Source organism: Convolutriloba macropyga, chromosome 7 (assembly GCF_964194025.1).
Source record: "Convolutriloba macropyga chromosome 7, txConMacr16.3, whole genome shotgun sequence".
NCBI classification, from domain to species: domain Eukaryota; kingdom Metazoa; phylum Xenacoelomorpha; order Acoela; family Convolutidae; genus Convolutriloba; species Convolutriloba macropyga.
In genome coordinates, this window is record NC_134474.1 from 66,119,160 (window position 1) to 66,137,901 (window position 18,742).

The following is an 18,742-nucleotide window of genomic DNA, read 5'->3' on the forward strand; positions in this document are numbered from 1 at the left end:
AACAAGAACTAGTAGGGGCTCAGAGCCAAAGACTCAATAAGCACGCCTTCTTGATCTCGAGTTTTCTTCGTTTGGCTTCCCGTCGTTCACCAGCCGATCGTCGCTTCGTACCACGTGTCTTGAAGATTCGCTTGATGTTAGTGTTGTAGTGTAGTACTGATGCCAGGCTTCGCAGTTCCACGTCTGGGTGTTGATGGAGCTCTCGGTATTCTGCTAATACCAACTCGTCGGTTTGTTCGGAGGCACTAATGATGTGCTTTGTCTCGTCGATTACGTAAAACTTTAGAGCCTTTACATGTTTGTCAAAGACATAAGGCGCTCCTTCACGTTGGCAGGTGACAACACAAAAGAGGTTGGGAATAGTCTTCAAGTTTTCGATCAATTCGTCAACCGTTTGAGTGGTGTATTTCTTCCTGGGATGAGAGGGTAGAGTATTATTCAGAAGATCGTGCCAAAGAATAATGTTTCGGTTTCTCAAAGGAGCTGATGTAAGATAATCGTAACAATAGTTTGATGTGTTTAGGTCTAGGTTAAGGCAGGGAAAGAATAAACAATGTCAGAAAGTTTCTCTTGTTCTAATGGTTTTAACTTGTTGATGGAATGATAAAGGGAACTTGCCGCAACTATTTTGATCATTCGGATAGAGAGGTGAAAGATACAAATGATATAATATAAATTAAGAGGAACTAAGCTGGTTGAGGAAGGGTGTTGACTACAGTGTCGAGGTAGGACATCCTGACAGTAGGTCCACCCAAAGATATCGTTAGAGATAATTGATATATCCTCGTGATAAGCTTTTCCAGAAATCAATGAGACTGGGGGCCACCATGGCTGCCCCGCGTATTCATTTTAATAATCTGAAACTATTTAATAATGGTTTCAGATTATTTATCAGATAAATATTTTATCAGATAAAGAGGTAGCGATAAAGAGGTATTTATCAGATAAAGAGGTAGCGCCCTGAGGACACTAAACCGTGGCTCGCTGTTGACGAAGCCAACCGCTCGCTGGTCGTTTGAGAGCAATTCACCCGACGTTACTCGGTTATGTTTTACTATTTAATGGCACGTGCTGTGTAACTGGGGTGTGCATCACGTACTGGGAGGGGGGGGGGCACAAACGGAAGAGATCCAAAATATTTATGAAACCGGGGCTTATTCACAAGCTTATCTAGGAAAGAGAACCGTCGATTTGGTTCAGTAAGCTATTGTTGGAGAGATACAATTCTAATTTAACCAAGGGAGTTTTGAGAGATAACATTGCCCTCAGATAAGGGCCTACATCTTTTTTGATGCCTATAGGTTTGATGTTCATGTGTAATTTAGTAATTCCATTTTTCAGATAAAATGACATCTAACTGCAGTGGGGATCAAGATTTTAAACTTGATCAATGCAGCTCCTCTTCCACTATTGATGAGTTGAATTTAGCTCCGCCAAGTGTCCAGTTTGAGCCCGAGGAAGTTGAAGCAGCTCAAATGGCTCGTGATTTGCGTGACTCTGCAATTCACAATGTTCTGAGCTCGGAAATATATTCGCCCTTAGAAACACCATTGGCTGCTTCTTATAACCATGTCAGCCCTATTATTGGAATCAACGTATCAGCTGAGGGACTAGAAGCGTCTCCAATTCAATCCGAACCTATTCAAGTTGCACCGTTTTCGCCATATTTTACGTTTTCGCCGTACACTGCTGGCGCTGTACCAACAAACTCAGATGGTATTTCACACGGTCAATTTCCGACCGTTGAAAGCAGTGGTGCGTGTGTTTGCACGTTGCGGAGAAGTTTGGGCCTGACTGCGTCTCAGACGTCTTCTAATTCCACGCGTACTGTAAGACACGTTGGAGCGTGCTGTCATGAGACTTGTCGTTGTGCGCGACGGCCTATGTGTACTGATTGTAACAAACCTATTCCGGAGAACAACTGTAATTGTCGTCATAATGAGTACCCATCACGGTTACCTGACGGTAACCTCTTTGATGAACCCTTCAGTCAGTATGCCGATGATCGAATGTCACCATTACGTGTCGCAATTCCTCAGAGATGCAAAACAGGACCCTTGAGTGCACCAATGGACGATTGCTCGCATAATTGTTCTTGTCGAAAAGCTAGAAGCGTAGGACCTTTGTTTCAGAACTTGCGGAAACCAAGTGCTGCCAATCAATGTTTTCCCGAGAGTTTTCCTCATCCTGAGCGCCCTAATGAGGAGCCTAGCTCTTCGACAGCGGCTCCGCCTGAACCTCTGAACTTAAGTCTGCGTGATAGTGGCAGCCAGGAAGCCGTGAGTTCTCAGACCGAAATGGAGGTACATGACACTGACTCCCAGAGTGAGCGAGTTCTGGAGCCGACCTCTTCTGCGACAGTGGAGCCCGTAAGTCGGAAAAGAACAATTGCGAGTGAAAATCGAGAGCGTGCTGGGACAAGCCACTCTGAGCTTTCAACAAGTGCTGTTGATGAGAGTTCATCTCGCAAAATTCACGTTAAAGAAAAATTTTACCAAGAGGGAGGTTCTAGGCAGCATCGAGTGAATGAAGAGCGATCACCGCATCCAAAAAGGCGTAATTTACAAGAATACCAGCGACCCAATTATGCAGGCCATTCGTCGCATGGTAGCAATTCTAGAAGAGGAATTGTCAATGGAAATCGTGACGTTAATGTGAGCGCTGAAGGTTCTTTTTCAAGAGCAGAAAATGTTTCATCGGCTCTTCCTCCTTTTCTTTCTAGACGATTAGATGCGCAACAAGCAAGTACTGGATCTAGTATTTCAACTTCGGGCGCTTGTCTGCAGACGTATACTGAGCAGCCTGCTACTTCAACATCTGGTCCTTCCGGTGAAAGGGAGTCATCCTCAACATCCAGTTGTCTGTACCAAGGTGGGCCCAACCAGTCAGTCACTTCATTACCCGCAGAGGTCAGTAGGCGACCTTTAGCCGCTATATATGCTCAGCCACCACCGCCTCCACAGCCTCCGTTCACACACCAACAGCTGTACCAACAGCAGCAACAGCTAGCCGAGGAGTACAGACGTCAGTTGCAACGAGAAATGGCTTATCTTCAACCACAGATTCCTCCTCCGCTCATTATGCAGCCAAGTGTACCCGCCAGTTACCAGCACACAGCTCAGACGACTTCAAGGTACGCTGCACCACCGCCAACAAATGACAGACCTCATCAACATTCAACGCCCCCGCAGAGCAGTTCCGTGGACCCTAGGACCCACAGAAGAGCTCTCGATACCCTCAATCAACAGATGGCGCACCAATTGGCCATGGCCAATCACACAGCTTTGGTGTCCATGCCAAACATGCAGTTAGATGCAGCCAATATTCTACGTAGTATCCAAGAGCAACAAACACAACAGACTCAGTCGCGTGCGGCCTCAACTACGGCGACTCACGTACCATTGGCAACCACATCAGCTGCTCCGGATCCCTTAGCATTTGCAGCGCAATACAATTTGCGTGCGTCTCAATTGGCAACACCCCCACAGTTCTCACCGTTTGATTTGCCCAATACTAGAAGCTACAATCCAGCCGCACCAACGCCAGCAGTTGCCGATCATCGCGATGGGAGATTTTTACCTCCTCCTCTGATCAGCCCATACATCAACCTACCCCATACCCTGCATGTTCCTGCATTAGTGGGAAATTATGATCCTGTGTTGCCCCTCAGTTTTCCGGCTACCGCGGCCAGCTCGGCAGCTGCAACTCCGTTGCTCCCCATCACACCTGTTATGGAGTTCTTGCCTTTGCAACAGCACCTGCAGAACCCGGTGACCATAAGCTTGTTGAGCAATGCAGCTGCTAGAATCATACGAGTTCCACCGCCGCTTGAACAAATGAGCAGAGGTGCATGTCAACAGGTGATCGAGCGATGCACTCTGCCCTTCAAGTTCAGCGGAATTTGCAAAAAAACCGATAGCAAACAAGCGGATCCGAAAGATAAATCGACGGGTAACAAAACAGATTGCAATAAGAAGCGCGATGCCTCAAAGAGAGCGGGAGATATTGATGATGAGGATTCGGAGAAATGCACCGTCTGTTTAACAGAGTTCGAAATTGGCGAGGACGTTAGGCGTCTACCCTGTATGCATCTCTTCCACACTGGATGTGTCGATCAGTGGTTGAGGACTAACAAGCGGTGTCCCATTTGCAGAGTAGACATTGAGACACAGCTCAAAGACTTTGAGAACTTTGCACAAGTATCTCCAAATGCGGCCGGACCTAGTTCCTCTGTGTCGGCATGTTCTGCCATGGTTTGAGCAGGATATAACCGAAGCACTCTTGCTTAAAAACTGCCAGAAAATATTTATGGGAAAAGACTGTTGCGTAATAAACAAGAAGTTGAATATGCAGGTTTCTTGTTCTGGATTTGACGGCTTTGTTGTATTACCCGGTAAACTTTTTTTGATCTTAGAGTTAGAGAACGCGCGATAATTAGTGTCGGTTCAACAATAGTCTCAAGTGCATTCTAAAGGGAGCAAAGAATATGTATAAAAATGTGGGTAAATTGCAAAGGAAGGTTTATTAACATTTGAGATTGGGAAAATAATGACTGTCCTAAAAAGGCAAAAGGTAAGACAAATTTCCTAACTTAATTATTGGTTTTGGGTTTATTTTTTCAATTTTTCTGCAATTTTGAAAAAGGAAAAGCAAAGGATGAATTGAGAAAAACACTGCTCTGTTCTGAATTAATTCCAGGAAAAAAGTTTGGATCAAATTCTTTTCACGTTTATGTTTTGAGTAAGATTGAATAACTAAAAATGGAAGCTACATGAGAGTGTTGAAAGGTGATCGGTACATTTTAATAACAAGGTAAAATTTGAGTTTATTTAAATCGTTGTAAATTTGCCTTTATATAAGCCTATCTAGGCTAACATAGAGCTGATAAAATATAGCATTAGGCATCAAAATAATCAAAATTTTCATAGATTCTTTGTTTGATTATGGATTGATTCCATAAAAAGTACTATGCATACATTTTATATAAATTCCCTAAAACTCTGCTTAGGTCAGATTTTGTTTCATATGTTGTTGATTTTCAAGTTGAGATGCTTTAACGAACAATGAGTTTTGATATTAATATACCTTGTCGTTGTAGCTGATATTGTGTACAAATTTTTATGGTAATTTATGAAGCCATGCTTTCTATTATAATTAACGTCTTCTCCTCGCCCTATTCTCTTTAGTTAATACACGGGAGATATTAGTTAAATTGAATTGAATTGGACTTTTCAACCGACCCAGAAATAAAAAGGTAATCAAAATATTAGGCGACTTTTTCTCGATTGTCTTACTTTTAATGCCAACGAATACAGAGGAGGAATGGTTTCCAAATTACGATGATCATAGTTTTCCAGGTAGTCATATTCAGATAGATAGATAGATCTTTCTTGCAACCCTCGAATTATTAATGGTTAGCCGTCAATGAGGATCATGGTCAACTTCACTCACACTATAATTTTTTTTTGCAAAAATAGCATTTATTGCAATCTGCGTGCTCTCCGACTATAAAAATACACCAATCATATCAGAAGTGGATGAAAAATTGCAGAAAAAAATTACGCTTCGTTGGAGAATTTGAGTTCTCAAAATGTTTAATTTGTAGTTAGATTGTTTAGAGGTTTTGGTTATTAAAGGGAATTCTGCACTAATTTGGAGATTTTCCGACTATTTTTCCGGATTTTAAGGCCCATTGTTTTGTCCTTTACAAGTATCTAATAGACGCCTATTGCTTGCAGACATTTTCCCTTCAATTGATACCATTATTGATAATGTAAAACCATTTCTCTGTTGAAAAATTGGTAAGAATTTTGAGTAACAGCTTTTGGTCATTGTCTTAGAATTTTTCTTTCAAATTAGAGAAGTTTGTGAAAAGCTCGGCTATTGTTATGTGAACTGTAATATTGTAAATTGTATCAGAGGATTATAAATTTTCCACCTGTGTGCATACTTATATTAGATGAAGGAACGGGTATATTTCTTCTAATTTTTCAGTTTAAATTAGTTTCTGGCTTAAGTTTCGAGTACTTGCCGGAATTTTCTGTCGTCTTTTAAATCGCTTTATACTTTAACGACCATTTTTAGTTTTACAAGTTACTCTTTTCTATTTGTTTCAGTCCTTGTTTTCTGGCTCAGTTCACTAATTAGTAATTTAGACTTGAATAACAGATATACACCTTCTAGTGACTATGTTGAAGCTCGATTAAGTATAAAGTGAAGTAATGGGACATTTTTTGTTATTTGCGGATGCGAGTATTTTTTGTTGGTGAAATTGTTCCATCATGTACCTAATTCACTGATATTTGCAGCGATTTTGCAAAGAGTTTTTTCAACTTCTTTTAGTTAAAATCAATTGGATAGTTGGTGCGTAAAATCGGCTTATTAAACCCTTTTTTTCCTGTTCCTCATGAATGGTCTCAGTCTAAGTAACTAAATGATTTTCGTATATATTATCTAATTCTGAATAGCTCTGAAACGGTGCTGCTACAGGCAAATTGCCTCCTAGCATTCGTTCAGTACGACACTTTCTACTCTAATTTGTTTAGTTCTTCGAAGCCTGAATATTTGGTACTGAAGACAAATTTATTATGATTTCTGGAACTAATGAAGCGTCTCGTTCGGAATAATTGAGTAGTTTTCTTTTTTTCTCTACAAAGAAATTTTTGATAGTCCTAGATTTCCGTCGGTCATTTCAAATCAATTTTGTACCAGTTGACAATTTATATTGTACGTCCAAGCTACTCTTTTGCGCAGCTATAATCGGCAATCTGCGGGATATGTTAATTATAGTCAAGAATAAATGGAAAATTTAAAATGCGTCCGGGTATTAAAAATTTTTTGAGGGCCCCAAAATCTGTTTAGTAATCAAATTTCTTCCCAATTTTGCTCATTATCAGAGAGCGTAGTATCAAGTTTTTTTTGTGGTCATGTCATACGGCAGTGGATCAGTGACTAATTTTTTTGATTTTTTTTAGTAAGCTGCCAGTTTATCTGTTCGAGTGTTTTTGATAGCTAGAATTTTCAATTTTTTAACACAATAAGTAACTAATGATACTATTTTTGACGTTTTCTGTAAGTTTTGCTCCTATTGCTCAGTTACTCTGCTGGTTCATCGAGTCCTGGCTATTCAGTTTTTTGAATGGTAATTCTGGACTTGGCTGGCTATGCTATTTCACTTGGTCGTCTTCGTTTTTGTTATGACTATTTGATCACGCCCCAAGATTTTTCTTTTAGACTTCTACTACTTAGCAATTGAATGTATGCGTGACAGCATTGATTACTGCATTCTATATAGGTTTTTATGTCAGTCGTGTGAAAATATTTTTTGAAGCACAAGTGGCTTACCTCACTCAAAGAAGTACTTTGCGCTCATTTTAAAATTGAGAATATAAAATAACAAATTTAGTAGTCATACAAGCTAGATAAATATAAGGCTCGAAAAATTGAAAGTAAGTCATTGTTGTTTGAAATTTGTGATCTTTTCCGTTCGTACCCCCCCCCCCCCCTCCGAACACGTGACATTATATAAATCTTCGTTAAAATATGGGATCTATTCTGTTTATTATATAAATCTTTGTTAAAATATGGGATCTATTCTGTTCCCCCCAAGCTTAGTGAGCATAAAGTTTTTATGACCTCCAGGCGCACGTGCTTTTTTCTTACATAGTAACGTGCTATATAACAACAGAATTTGTAACTGGGGGTCTTAAAAAACGCTGGGGGGAAACAGAATAGATCCAAAATATGGCTCGTGCGCTTGGAGGATCAAAATAGTTTGATGCGCCCACTGAGCTTGAACGGAACAGATGGCACAAACAGTAAAGGAATCTTTTCCGTTTGCGCCTCCCCCCATCCCCAGCTTAGTGGGTACATATTTTGCAACCCTTACACGCACGTGCCATTTTTTGACATAATGATTTACTATGTAATGCACGTGCTCTCTAACTGGGGGGCGCATAACGTACTGGGGGGGGGGGGGGGGTACACAAACGGAAAAGATCCAAAATGACTTCGAAAATAAAGATGGAATTTGAAATCAGAGCTTTTTGAATTGCACTTTTGTCGTTGATCGTCTTTTTTTTACTAGAGATCTCAGTAGTCTATTTCTTTGGTATTGTCCGGAAATCTGCTATCTATGATTTTCTTTCGATATATATACGCAGTGCTTGAGTTTAATACTGCATTTTAAAACATTACTTGATGCATAAAAGCATGCTCGTGAAAGTATGATTAGGTGCATAGTTTTTAAACATCCGAAAAGAGTTGCATTAATACTCAATAATTCACAGAAGCATCTGTCTGCTGCAGATAAGATGTAAGTGTGATCTCTACTCTTCATCGACCAAAAATTTTATCCAGTTATTGCGACTATTATCTGACTGCGAACAACCACACCGACCGATACAGGACTAACAAGTAGCAGCTATTCAGTTGTCAATTGCAGTCAAAAGTGAGTAGTGTTTGGTAATTAATACCTTTCATTGATGAAAGACGAAGAGACGAAGTCGCCTGAGCAGAAGTGCCGAAAAATAGAGAAAACAAGTTGCGAGGGCGGTACAAAAAGTGCAACAGGAACACAAGAAATTGACAACCCATCAGTCCAAGCACGTGAGTAATAATTTTTTACTATCAGACTACCGTATACCTTCGTTCAAAATATTTCAAGTCAGTATTTAGTTTACGAAAATTGCCATTAGCAATTGCTTTTACCATTTGGCCATTCAAAACATGCAACAAAATTTTCGGGTCTTTACCACTATAGCTCACCTCCAGAAAATTTTAGCCCTCGTTATGATATATTTGCGGTAATTGGGGCCTGTACGTTATATGACACTAAGATAACGATGGGGGAGGGGGACTATAATGGAGAAGGGCAAAACTGTCGCTCGACAAACTTTTATTGGCATGACACGATATCTGAGGCTACTTTAGGCTCGGGCTCTGTTTAACTGTCGCCTATCTTGTTCCGACGCCGCTGGGTTTTTACGACTCGAAGAGAAGTATTTGTTTTCAGGTGGCGTTTAGCCGTTAAAGCAAAAGTGAGTAAAGTTGCAGTGTGAACTAATTTTTGTTGAGCGAGAAGTTTTCTGTTCATTTGCTTCGTTGATTGAGTTTTTTTTTTACTTTGACTAGTTTTTCGACAGAGTGCTGCAAGTAACTAACCCTTTCTAGCCGTTTCTTCGTCGATTTAGCTCATTTGTTTTGCTTGTATTTTCTTTTTTTTTTCAGTAAAGCATTCTTTTTGAGCCAGGTTGTCATATGAAACCATACGGAATTGATAACACAGTTTCTTGTGAGAGACTAGTGAAGTTTTTCTAGAGTGAAGTTTTCTGGAGTATTTTTTTACATTAATTTCTGTTAGTTTAGTTAGTATATTAATTTCTGTTTAGTATGTATCTTTAAACGGAACTTTTTATGAGCAGTTTGTGTGGTAATGGCTTTTCTTAAAGCAGGTATCTATTTTCTCATTTTTTGACGTTCGGTCGGTTTTTGAGTTTGTTTGTACATATCACAAAGCCTTTATTGCCTATCACAAAGCCTAACAATTTTTCTTGATTTTGGTTCGAATTGCTGAAATGAGCCTTTCGGTACATAGTGGGGTATTTGATTTTCGTGTTGGTAATGTTTAATAGCCGCCCTCATCTTCTCAGCCGGCTGTTATAGCGCTCCTATTTTTTTACAATTCAAAGAATTTGAATTGTATTGGGGCGCTGTCTTTTTTTTAAGATCTGTTCACACATTTTCATGATTTTTGAAGTCAAATTGGAGTAGTGATTTTGGTCACGCCGAAACAGGAAGTGGAGCAACAAAGCGAGTGGTTTTGCGGCGTGAAATTTTTTTGCTCTAAATTTAAAGTAGAGTGAGAATACGGCGTTTGAACAAAAGTTCGCTTTATCGGTAGTGGTTTTTTGTTCACATGCGGCAATTTCAGTGTTTTTAGTGTTTTTTCGATTTTTTGGATCGGATTTTTTTCTAAATGGTTTTTCCAATCCATTCATAGTCCGTTCTAGGTTTAGTTTTCTGTTTAGTCAATGAAAATTCTTTGAATTGTACGTCAGGACTTGTCCTGCTATGTTTTTTACTTCGTCGAATAAAAAAATGTTTCGCTTTACCTCATTTTGCCGCCTTTTCGACATTTTGCGTGAAATCTTTTTGACTTCTTTAGGCTAGTTTCTCTCTTCTCTCATTCTGCTAAAAGTGATTTTGAACATCAGTTGCTCAGCAAAGCAATTCAAAATGAACAGACTCAGTATAAAAAAATGAAGTCAGAAATAGAAACGGGATAAACCCATAAAGCCCAATTTTAGATGCCCGCTATTTGAACGTCGTTCCTATAAGTATTAGTTACCTCTCTCTAATGCTTATTGTTATTGATAGTAGCCCCTGTAGCCTCTCTCTAAGAAACAGAAGTATGTTCAACTACGAAATGCCATCAAAATAAATCGGACTTAAAAAATGTTTTTGTACAAAAATCTTTTTTTTTTCAATATCTTCTGTTATTTCAATCCCAATCATGCTTATTGGAATCAACGGCGGCTATTTTCCGGCAATCTGCCGGGTATGTTGCTATTATTTTTGTGACTTAGATGTTTGCAATGCAATGAAATGTAATTGATTTTAACATTTTTTTGATAATTTGCCGAGGTTTTTCGATGTTATGAATATTTTAAAAGTTTTTAGTGTTTTGTTTCAAACTGAAGCTTCCTAAATATATTTATCAATACGCTAGGGCTAATTAATGAGTTATTCTTTTCTTCTACTTCAAATTTATGAAGTTGATTTTCTTAAAATTTCTAAATGTAACTGAACTTTCCACATTCCAGTATATGGAACCTTTCTGTTAAATATTTTTTTGTCTTTACCGGAATCTTTTATTTCTTTTTCCCTGCGTTTTTGAATTTTTTGAAGATTTTTCGAGCTTTTAGCCCTTTTTTGCCGTTCATTTGTTTCTTTCTCATAAATTTAATTTTTTCAGTAGAGCGAATCCTTTTTCGGAAAATATCTTCAATTAAGGAGAGTTATCTGTTCTACATTTTGAAATGCCAAAACAAACAATTTTTTGCCTTAGAAGCTAATATTTTGTTTTCGCTTGTTTGTAATTGAGTTGATTATAGATTAACTTTATTATCTGCTTTATGCCTTCACAATGAGATTTAGATCTGTTTCTTTTTTTGGTTTGATTTTTGAATGAAAACATAATTCTCTTTTTGGCTTGCTTCACTTTATTGATATCAATTTTGAAAAGTTTGCGTGTCACCACCACAGAAGTTAATGTTTAGATGAAATAATTATGCTAATTTTACTGCGGAAAAAGAACAATTGTATTGAGACAAAAAATATTAGTTCCTTGGGCAATAACGATTTTTCGGGAAGTTCCAACACTCTGAGTCACTTTCGGAATTCTTCCGGCTGTCTTTTGGACCATTCGTTTTTGTCTAATAAATTTATCGCAGCGAGTTGTGGGCTATTCATTACCAAGTCGGTCTAGCGTAGAATGTAATTTTTTCCCCAATTTGGTTGTCTTGGAGCAGTTATAGCTGTAGGGATTCAGTGTTTATAGTGCACATCCACTTATTCTCACTTTTTGTATACTTTTATCAATTTGATTTGTTGTTTTGTGAAATTGCGTGATGAAAGTAATTCTTCAAATTTTTTAAACTGCCAAACATCACCTGAAATTAAAATTTTGCATTATTGTGTCGGATTTTGATAATAATTTATCTCTTTACCTGAGCTCTTCGAACCAGTGATGTTGCATCTTAGAGTAAATCATCAGTTTTCGGTTTTTACCTAATTGTTTTTGCTGGCATATCAATTTTTCAAACAACTTACTGTTTTGTAATTTGGCCTTCAATTAGTTATTCAAATGCCTTGATATCTTGTGTAATTTCGTTGTTTAGTGCTTTTATAAAACATTATTTGCTGTTTTCTAACATATAATAGCATGCTTGGTCATATAATGCTAGTCAAAGGCTGTTGTTGCCGTAAAAATTTTGGTAATTAAGCACTTGTTTTTTTTCAGATTTAAAGACGCTTATTCAGGATCTCTTAATCTTTTATTGTTTTATTTTCTTGGTATAGTTTCCTAGTGGTATGTTACATGAATCATACCACGCGGCAAGAAATCAAAGTGCCACTTTTCTGGTGACTTCTGCCACTCAGCAGCAAAAGTTATGTCTGTGAGATCAATTGAAACTGTTTTCTACATGGGAATTTTTAACTCAATCAGGCAAATGGACTTATGCGTCCGCTTTTAAAATCTAAACTCTATTAGTTCTAGTGAAGCACAAGTGAATATCGTTAATTGATTTCAGTTTTCATCTGCGGTTTCTTGATTTTGGTATAGAACTTATTGAAACGTACAAGAAGTTTTTCCGTAACTGTTGATTTTTGTCCTAATACGCCAGGTTTAAGTTTGACAAAAGACCGACCTCATCGGTCCTTTACAGCGACAATTTATGTTATCAGTTTAATTAATGTTATCAAATAATATTTTCAATTATTCTTGTCTGTTAATAGCTAATGTTTTTGGCTACGTGAGCATTTTTTTGAACAAGTTTGTTGATATTTTTTATCTTGCCTTTTTGTTCATCGTATGCCTTCATGTTGGTCGCATTTTATGAGCGATTGGAGTGAAAAAGCGTTGCTAGGTAACGTGTTCTTTTATCTTTGAACCTACTAAATTTCAAAAATTTTACAGTTGTTTATTTTCGTTTTTGGGAAAGTATATTGTGCCATTGGTCAACATGTGGTTGTTTCTTAACATTTTAATGCCAATAAGTTTGGAAGAAGTTTTTCATGATTGTTCATTTTGCTTTCTTCGTTTATGTTGGCTTATATAGAATCGTTTTCTCTGTTAACAATCAAAGGTTGCTATTAATGTAAGACTGGCTGTTTTTTTAGTTAGGGTCTCATTCATTTTTGTGGGTTGAATTGAATAGATTTAGAGTTCAATTTGCCCTTTTCAATTTTTTACCGTGAAAATACCATGTTCAGTTTTTAAGTGAAATGAAAAATTTAACCTCACTGGTGAACGCCTCGTTTCATCTTTAAGAATTCATCGACCAGCCTTGAGAATCCATTGCTGTTTGACAAAGAAAGTTTCCGATATTTTTGTTTTGCAAATAGTTGAGTCACGAATGTGGAGGAGCGGCTTCGGAACATGTGAGATTGCACATTATCAAATCTTCCTTGTTTTTGTTTGAGACCTTTTTCTCTTCCATTTGATGCAATAATTTATCCGTATTTTCCAAATTTGGTTTTGTATTGCTTTCTTTGCGGCCTTGCAATTGTTCGAAAACCTCATTATGGTAGCTTTTCAGTAATTTGTGCACCCTATTAGCTCGTTGCTCCCATATTAAAAAACGCTAGCCCATTTTTCGCGCAGTCAACCGCATGGCTCTATGGAAGCTATGCCAGACTAAATTATATCATTCATGATTTGCATCAAGAATTCAACCGCATTGCGCGATTTTATTTTGGAAAATGTACATTGGTCACACAAAGGGTAATTTGGCCTATTCCAACCAAACAGGTTTTCCACATTTGTTGTTATTTTGATCAAACAGCATCAAGAACAGTTATGTTGTAATTGCAAAATTTTGCCAAAAATTTTGTTAAATTGGTTTATTAATTTCTGAAAAGAAATTTGGACGTTCCAAATTTTTTCTCAACTCTCAACAGTTTTATTGAAAACTGACTCTTAGACTCTTCCGTTTGGTTGTTGCAACAAAGACAAACTAGGTATGTTTCATTAAGGTAATACTAATTTAATTTCATTCCAATCTAAAAGGATGTACCTTTCTGCTGATGATTTTTTTAGTTGCTCTCAAAGTTTGTATCAATTATATTTTTCATGTGTTCTTTTTATGCATTTTTTTAATTGATCGATTATTGTTTGACGTTTTTAATTTTTGTCATGAAAACCGTGATACCGTGGTAAAGCGGAGGGGGGGGGGGGGGGGTTATAAAGTTACTCGGCTCTATTAGATCTATTAGCGCTCAGCTAGTATTTTGGCGTACAATCCATGAAAGCTGCTGAGAAAACATAAAATTGTAGTGTAAAGGGCAGTTTTTGCCCCTCCTATGTTCCACCACCACTTTCTTTCCCTACCACCACTTTCTCCTCTCGCTTGACCTCCGCTCCTTGAGACACCACTCAGCTCACCCCACCCCTATCATTCCCGCTCACCCGTCGTTTGGGCTCGATTGCATTGCACGATTTTAGTAGGTTATGCTTAGTACCACCACTTTTTCATGTGTTCTTTTTTATAAGAACACCAAAGATAGCTGAGTGGACGTATCTTTGGTCTGCTCGTTGTCTCGTTAACTTTTTGTTAGGACCAGTGACTTTAAGCTCACTTCAAACTTTTTAATTGCTCTTGAACGAAGTTCGTAGCAATTATCGTAAACGTGCGTGTCTTTTTTATGCAAAATTTTTGCTTGACAACTTTGACTTTTCGAGTGACTTTTACGCCCTTTACTTTTTGCATTTCGCGTTATCTAAAATTCTCTCTCAATCACAATTTCAAGCAGCTGAACTCAATTGGCGGTAATGTAATACTAAAAGTCAAATGAAAAGTGCGCCGAAACTGGTGTCATTTTTTACTTTAAATCTTAATACTGGTATATGTTAACCTCTAATGTGGTTATTTGAAGCCCACTATAGAACTTCTTAGTCCCATTTAAGCTTCCCCCCCCCCCCGACTGAAGCAGGCTGCAATTGATTAGAGCTCCCACTAGTCGTTCAAGAGCAATTCTTCCGACGTTTAGTCGGTTATGTTTTCTGTTTGTTCATTCCTTTATGGAATTCTTTGACAGCGTTGCATGCGTGACGTCGTTTTCCCACTTGACGAGTTGTAACAATTTCTCGCGATTTATTTATCCATTCTCGTGAAATTTTTTTCTGGTCTCAGGTGACGTATCTCACTCTCAGATCGACTTTTCCTGTCTTAAATTAACGTACTTTATTTACTCAGATGATTTACGGAGGAATAATTTAGTTCAAGGTTGAAATTTGCCTGAGGGTAGATTTTCAGTTTTTTAGGTCTTTTTATTTGCCTTTTGATGCTAAAGGTCTCTGTAGCTACTGCAGCTATTTCAAAAGCAACTTGCCAGCAATATTCTCCAAATCTTTTAGTGAATGATCTCTAATGTTGCTTTTTGTTGATTTTATATATAGGTTATGCCAAGTTTGAAATTTGCAAAGCTCATTTTTAGCTGTATTTTTAATCGCAAGTTTCACGAGTTGCTTTTGTTTCTCATCCTGTTTTTGTTACGTTTCAATAAGCGATGTTCTATAAGCTTTAATATAGAGTTAATAAGCTTTAATAATCTATAAGCTTTAAATTTCGTCCAAAATTTGAAAGGTATATTAAACTTATAGATTATTAAACCTTATTAATTTTAAGCTTATGGGACATCACTTATTGAAATATAAAAAAACGGGATCAGAAAAAAGAACCTCGTCAAATTTGCAACAGTATGAAATCTATATTAATGGTCAGCAATCATAAATGTATGCGTTCAGGTAGACTAAAATCAAGATAATTGTAATTGAGAAATAAGAGTCTAGTTGCTTTGGCTAAATAATTTTTTTGTTAGTTTGAGGACGTACAGAACCCGCCGTTTAAGTGCTATGCAAAAATTCAATGTTACGAGTTGATTTTTTTACGTGTCTACTTTACGCGCTTATTTTTGCGCTTCTTCTTTGTCAAATGGGTTTTGTGTGATGGCGTTGACTTCTGTTGACTAATGTTATTCTTCATTCATTGTGCTGAATTTGCACTTAAACAGCAGTTGCTAAGCAAAGCAAAATTGAATTGCTCAAAGTAGAAATCAAATCCAAATAGAAACGTGATAAACTTGAACGCACCGTCTCAGACGTCCAGTATTTATGTTCTTTTAGTTCAAAATAGGCTAAACGGTCTGATTCTAAGTTTTATTGGTGCTAATCTATATTTTCTCATAAAGAAGCGTGAGTAAGCTTAAGCTGCTAAATTCAATCAAATTCATTCATATTTCTAAGTATATTTGTCCTATTTGCTTCTTTTTCTCGGTTCAAACATTTACTGTCATGTGAATCAGTTCTGGCTAGTTTTTTTTTCAATAGATTACGACTGTTTTAAGCATATTGTTCCTGTTGTTTTGGTGTTAAGCTCAATTTAGTTAGTATATGTTAAGAAAAATTGGCTCAATTTTTATTCCCCCTTTTTTGGTTTCCTCTGGTCAAAGCAGATTCCATTTCTCATGAAACCATGGGTTCCAATATAGTTTTCTTTTGATTTTCTTAGGAGGGACAAATAAGAGATCAGTTTTTGAGTTTATAAAGTTTCTCCGTTTTCTATTTTGCAATTAAGACTTGCTATGATTTTACAAGCGGTATCAAATTTGATTCAAGATTTTTTGTATTCGAATTTGGTGCTATTTATCAGACGAGTAGCTAACATTCCAATCAAGAATGATCTCCGAAATTTTAAACAAGAATTTCCGGCTATCTTGTGTTCAGGTAACTGCTGTACGCGACGTCAATTTTTAGCCGCAAAATTGCGTTTGGATATTTCGATGGACGATTAGCTTCGGTGAGTCGTCGCAATTATTAACACTGTTAAATCTTGACACGTTTTTATTTTCTTTCAATGAATGAATTAAAAAACTGGCATTCGAGTAAATCACTGGGACCTCCATTTGTCAATTATTGGGCACCGGAAGGCTTAATGGAGGGTACCCTTCGTCCGGTTCAGTAAATAGCCGAAAACAGTAAATTGTTTTTTGTTAGCTTGAATTAGCATCGTTTTGAAATCGAGCGTTTTGAAATCGAGACATCCTATTTGAACTGTAGCCTCTTAATAACCTGCATTTCTCTGCTCAAACAGAAACTTTATAAAACGCAACGACAATATTTTGTTCCAATACATTTTTTTTAAAAATTTCTAAGTCAGCGTTTGAGAAAGGACATTTTCTTTGACAACTTTTAGTACATCAGTTTTCAAGCTGTGAAAAGTAGTCCCCTTTTTCTATGGCATCAACTGCATTATGCCGTTCATTGTTTGATCTCTGTGTTTAGGAGGCATGTTCCAACCAGTTAAAGGTGCGAAATTCAAAGGTGACGATGAAGAACAGAAAGCAGCGACGACCAGTGGGAGAGAGGGGTTTTCTGAAGGCAGTGCCGAGTTGGAGTTCTTGGAAACCAGATTAGAACAGGAGCCCATTCGAAATTTCCCTCTCGAGGAGGAAGAGGGTCAAATAATAATCAGTTTAGTTGATGATGGTAATGGTAGTAGAGGTACTTCGATATCTGTGGGTTGTGGCGAAGGAGAGGGAGATGGGGTTGGGGGTGATAGAAGTAACGCATATGAGAGAGGAGACAGCAAAGGAGGACCCAATCAGGGTTCTACTGCCACCACGAGTACATTGCCGCCAATTGTCAGATCAAAGCCACTAAATATTAGTCTTGTCAAAGCAACTGATAGGTACGTACGAAGGTTCAAAGTTTTTCTCAACCCTTCCTTCTACGGTCAATGAAGAACTTCTCTATAAGGAATATAGATAACAAGGCAGTTCTACCAATTTTTTTACATCGGTTTTTCGGGTTGTGTCGCTAATCCATCAACTTCGATCTATAGCTTTATCTACGGCCCTTAGATTATGCTGGTTAAGTCCATTTTTCGCAGCTATATTTGGCAAGTGGCCGGGTGTGTTTGCTTAATTGTTTGCATAGATAACAGCTGCGATAGTTGACCGGAGATATTAGTGGCCTCCTCTGGTGTTTTTACAATTGAAAGAGTTTGAATTGTATTGAGGTAATGTCGTTTTTCGAAATCTCCGCAGTCATTTTTGAAAATTTTGAAGTCATAATTGAATGGGGATATTGATCACACCGAAACAGGAAGTGGAGCAAAAAAGCTAATAGTTTTGCTGCGTTAAGTTTTTATTAATAGCCGCACAGCGATAGCTGGGGCTATTATTGGCCTTCTCTTGGTTTTTTACAATTCAAAGAATTTGAATTGTATTGGGGCGCTGTCTTTTTTTTACGACTCGAAGAGGAGTATTGGAGAAGTCCATTTATTTAATCAATTTTATTGGAGTGATTTTTGAAGCGGGAAATGAAACGCGTAAAAAAATTTGGAGAAAAAATGAAGAGCGGAGCGAAAAGAGAGTGGTTTTTGTTCATACCGCTGCTTTTGAGAGAGCGAGAAATTTTTTTGTTCACGTGCGGGTTTTAAAATAGTTTTTCTGCAACTTTTGATGGTTATGAGGTTTGATTATGATATTGTATTAGGTTTAGGCTTGTTTTGATAAGAATTGAAGGTTTCAAGTAGTTAATTTGTGTTTCATGCTAATTTGGAGGTTTTTGATCAGTTTTGCTGATTTTTAGACGAAATTTAATGATTTTTGCCTGTTTTTTTTTTGTGTTAATGCTTTAAGTGGGATTTGAATAGAAGTTTGTTACTTAAAGAATATTCAGATATGGTATAAATCATTTTTTCTAAGGAAAATTGACAGAAAAATTGAGAAATTTGAAACAATTTTTCTTATTTTTTTGTTTTTAGACAACTTTTTCTTTTTTATTCTTAGACAACTTTCTTAGCCTATTATGACTAGCCTATTGTTTTGCGAGCTTTCCATTGCTCTAATTGCAACGGCGTTTTATTCGGCTTTATCTTTCCTTGTACTATTAAAAAAAGTCATTAAGTTTTTCCAGTTTTTTTTAAAATTTGTTTTTGGTTTTTGAATGCCGTCT

General features: G+C 37.4%; 2 protein-coding genes across 5 annotated transcripts in view; both read left to right on the forward strand.

The window, feature by feature from the left end:
* Window positions 1–1,334: 1,334 nt before the first annotated feature.
* On the forward strand, window positions 1,335–5,172 carry LOC142343259 (uncharacterized). Its single transcript, XM_075395045.1, has one exon. The coding sequence runs from the start codon at window positions 1,347–1,349 to the stop codon at window positions 4,257–4,259; it is 2,913 nt and encodes a 970-aa protein (XP_075251160.1). The 5' UTR covers window positions 1,335–1,346; the 3' UTR covers window positions 4,260–5,172.
* A 3,095-nt stretch (window positions 5,173–8,267) lies between these two features.
* The window catches only part of LOC142343261 (uncharacterized), a 158,683-nt gene continuing 148,208 nt past the window's right edge, over window positions 8,268–18,742 (forward strand). For all 4 annotated transcript variants that reach the window (XM_075395050.1, XM_075395049.1, XM_075395051.1 and 1 more), the window contains exons 1-2: window positions 8,268–8,607; window positions 17,066–17,471. In XM_075395050.1, the coding sequence (XP_075251165.1) occupies window positions 8,484–8,607; window positions 17,066–17,471 (530 nt within the window). In that variant the 5' untranslated portion in view covers window positions 8,268–8,483. The remainder of the gene's footprint in view (window positions 8,608–17,065; window positions 17,472–18,742) is intronic.